Genomic DNA, 3,251 nt, shown 5'->3' on the forward strand with positions numbered 1-3,251 from the left:
CAAAGATCACATCTGATCAGAAACAATGCTGAGCCAATCCCATTCTGGGTCCCAAGCAGCAAAGCCCATTTTAACAGAAGAGGGCAAGGATACAGCTTGGGATGTTCAGACAGTGGGAATGACAGAGGTCAATCATTTCAAATATTTCATTTTAAAATAAGACAAGGGGGATGAGAAGTAGTATAGATCCTCTAGGATGTACCCAAACCGGAAGTAGCCATGTAGCTCACACCTTCAAGCTTCTACACCTCAAAAACATCTACTTGTTTCCTCAAGAGGCAAATCCTCTAAGAAGTCATCTGCAGCCCACAGCATCTGTCTCAATGCAGAGAGGTTCAGAACGTCCATGACAGGCTCCAGCTCCCACTCTGAGGTATAATTACTAACCACAAAGATGTCAGAAGAACAAATCCAAGTTCTCTGTGAACTGCCTCTAGCTGCAATACAGAATTTAAAACCCAGAAATCTTAAAACAGTGGAAAATACAATTTTATGTTGATATAAATTATGAAAGTAATATCAAAAAGTAGGAGCTTGGCAATACTTGTCCTGTTGGAGAATGTGGAGACAGAGATCTGGCCCCATAAAGGGATTTCTTCAAGAACTTTGCAAGTCAAGTTCTAATATCACTGCTAATTTTCATTTAGAACACACATAATAGATTCAATATGAATTACAAACTAAAGATAACTAATAGATCCATACAAACTACTCTGAAATTGAAGAATTTTTAACACCTTTATATTAGAATCTATCATTTCCTTCAGCTTCCTTTTAAAGGTTATTCTCAGGATAAGTCTATTTTACTAGACTAGTTTAATGTTGATGTTTAATTCATGCTTAGACTAGTTTATTTGTGGAACCACACTGCCTGGGTTCAAAGTAGGGCTCTGTCACTTCCTAACATTGTCAGTAAACTGGCAAATGCTTTACTCTGTGTGTTTTTGTTTACTTATCTATCAAATGTGGTAATGACAGTACCCATCTCATAAGGTTGTTATAAGTATTGAATAAGAAAATCTATCACAGAGAGTGGCATGGACATATATACACTACCAAACGTAAAATAGATAGCTAGTGAGAAGCAGCCGCATAGCACAGGGAGATCACCTCGGTGCTTTGTGACCCCTAGAGGGGTGGGATAGGGAGGGTGGGAAGGAGGGAGACACAAGAGGGAAGAGATATGGGAACATATGTATATGTATAACTGATTCACTTTGTTATAAAGCAGAAACTAACACACCATTGTAAAGCAATTATACTCCAATAAAGATGTTATTAAAAAAAAGAAAATCTATCACATATTTAGTGCTCAACAAATATTAGCTATCATTATATCCTCCCAACTGTTGTTTCCACCTCCAGGTTCTTTTTGACTCCAGTCTATTGTGCACATGGGCAGCAGATTAATTTTTGTGAAGCTTAACTTTGGTCACATCATTACTCTTTCAAAAAACATTGCTGTGATTCCACATAATGCACCTAATTAATAAAACCACTTCATGCAAATGTAACTTTCTCACTTTCTCTCCCCCTCCAAAGATCCAGCCCTCCGCTAAACTAAATGACTCCATGCTTCCCATACACGCTGCCTTTTCCTTCATTGATGTATTGATTTATGCTGCCCCCAGGGCCTCAATATTTTCACCTTTTTGTCCCTTCACTTACTGAAGTAGCCCTCCTCCTTGAAAGCCATTTCCCAGTACCACCACAGTAATGAATTCTTCCCCCATCCACTTTAATACAATTTTTTCCTTCTCTAAACTTTCAAAGCATATTATTTTTAATCATTTCTATTTATCATACTTGAGAAAGAAAAACGGAGCTGGAGGAATGAGGCTCCCAGACTTCCGACTGTACTACAAAGCTAAGTAATCAAGACAGTATGGTACTGGCACAAAAACAGAAATATAGATCAAAGGACAGGATAGAAAGCCCAGAGATAAACCCACCCACATATGGTCACCTTATCTTTGATAAAGGAGGCAAGAATATACAATGGAGAAAAGACAGCCTCTTCAGTAAGTGGTGCTGGGAAAACTGGACAGCTACATGTAAAAGAATGAAATTAGAATACTCCATAAGACCATACACAAAAATAAACTCAAAATGGATTATAGACCTAAATGTAAGTCCAGACACTATCAAACACTCAGAGGAAAACATAGGCAGAACACTCTATGACATAAATCACGCAAGATCCTTTTTGACCCACCTCCTAGAGAAATGGAAATAAAAACAAAAGTAAACAAATGGAACCTAATGAAACCTAAAAGCTTTTGCACAGCAAAGGAAACCATAAACAAAATGAAAAGACAACCCTCAGAATGGGAGAAAATATTTGCAAATGAAGCAACTGACAAAGGATCAATCTCCAAAAATTACAAGCAGCTCATGGAGCTCAATATCAAAAAAACAAACAACTCAATCCAAAAATGGACAGAAGGCCTAAATAGACATTTCTCCAATGAAGATATACAGATTGCCAACTAACATATGAAAGAATGCTCAACATCATTAATCATTAGAGAAATGCAAATCAAAACTACAATGAAGTATCACCTCACACCAGTCAGAATGGCCATCATCAAAAAATCTACAAACAATAAATGCTGGAGAGGGTGTGGAGAAAAGTGAACCCTCATACATTGCTGGTGGGAATGTAAATTGATACAGCCACTATGGAGAACAGTATGGAGGTTCCTTAAAAAACTAAAAATAGAACTACCATATGACCCAGCAATCCCACTACTGGGCACATACACTGAGAAAACCATAATTCAAAAAGAGTCATGTACTACAATGTTCATTGCAGCTCTATTTACAATAGCCAGGACATGGAAGCAACCTAAGTGTCCATTGACAGATGAATGGATAAAGAAGATGTGGCACATATATACAATGGAATCGTACTCAGCCATAAAAAGAAATGAAACTGAGTTATTTGTAGTGAGGTGGATGGACCTAGAGTCTCTCATACACAGTGAAGTAAGTCAGAAAGAGAAAAACAAATACCGTGTGCTAACACATATATATGGAATCTAAAAAAAAAAAAAAATGGTCATGAAGAACCTAGGGGCAAGACGGGAATAAAGATGCATACCTACTAGAGAATGAACTTGAGGACACGGGGAGAGGGAAGGGTAAGCTGGGACAAAGTGAGAGAGTGGTAGTGTATATATATATATATATATATATATATATATATATACACACTACCAAATGTAAAATAGATAGCTTGTGGGAAGCAG

The 3,251-nt window shown here is 37.4% G+C and overlaps 1 protein-coding gene across 1 annotated transcript in view; it reads right to left on the reverse strand.

Annotated features, from left to right (window-relative positions):
• Positions 1 to 249: 249 nt before the first annotated feature.
• The window catches only part of IFI44 (interferon induced protein 44), an 11,468-nt gene continuing 8,466 nt past the window's right edge, over positions 250 to 3,251 (reverse strand). Inside the window, 2 exon segments of the mRNA XM_029226990.1 lie at positions 250 to 407; positions 410 to 437. Coding sequence (XP_029082823.1) covers positions 250 to 407; positions 410 to 437 — 186 coding nt within the window.

This window comes from Monodon monoceros, unplaced genomic scaffold (assembly GCF_005190385.1).
Source record: "Monodon monoceros isolate NGI ecotype Baffin Bay Population unplaced genomic scaffold, NGI_Narwhal_1 Super_Scaffold_18, whole genome shotgun sequence".
NCBI lineage: Eukaryota > Metazoa > Chordata > Mammalia > Artiodactyla > Monodontidae > Monodon > Monodon monoceros.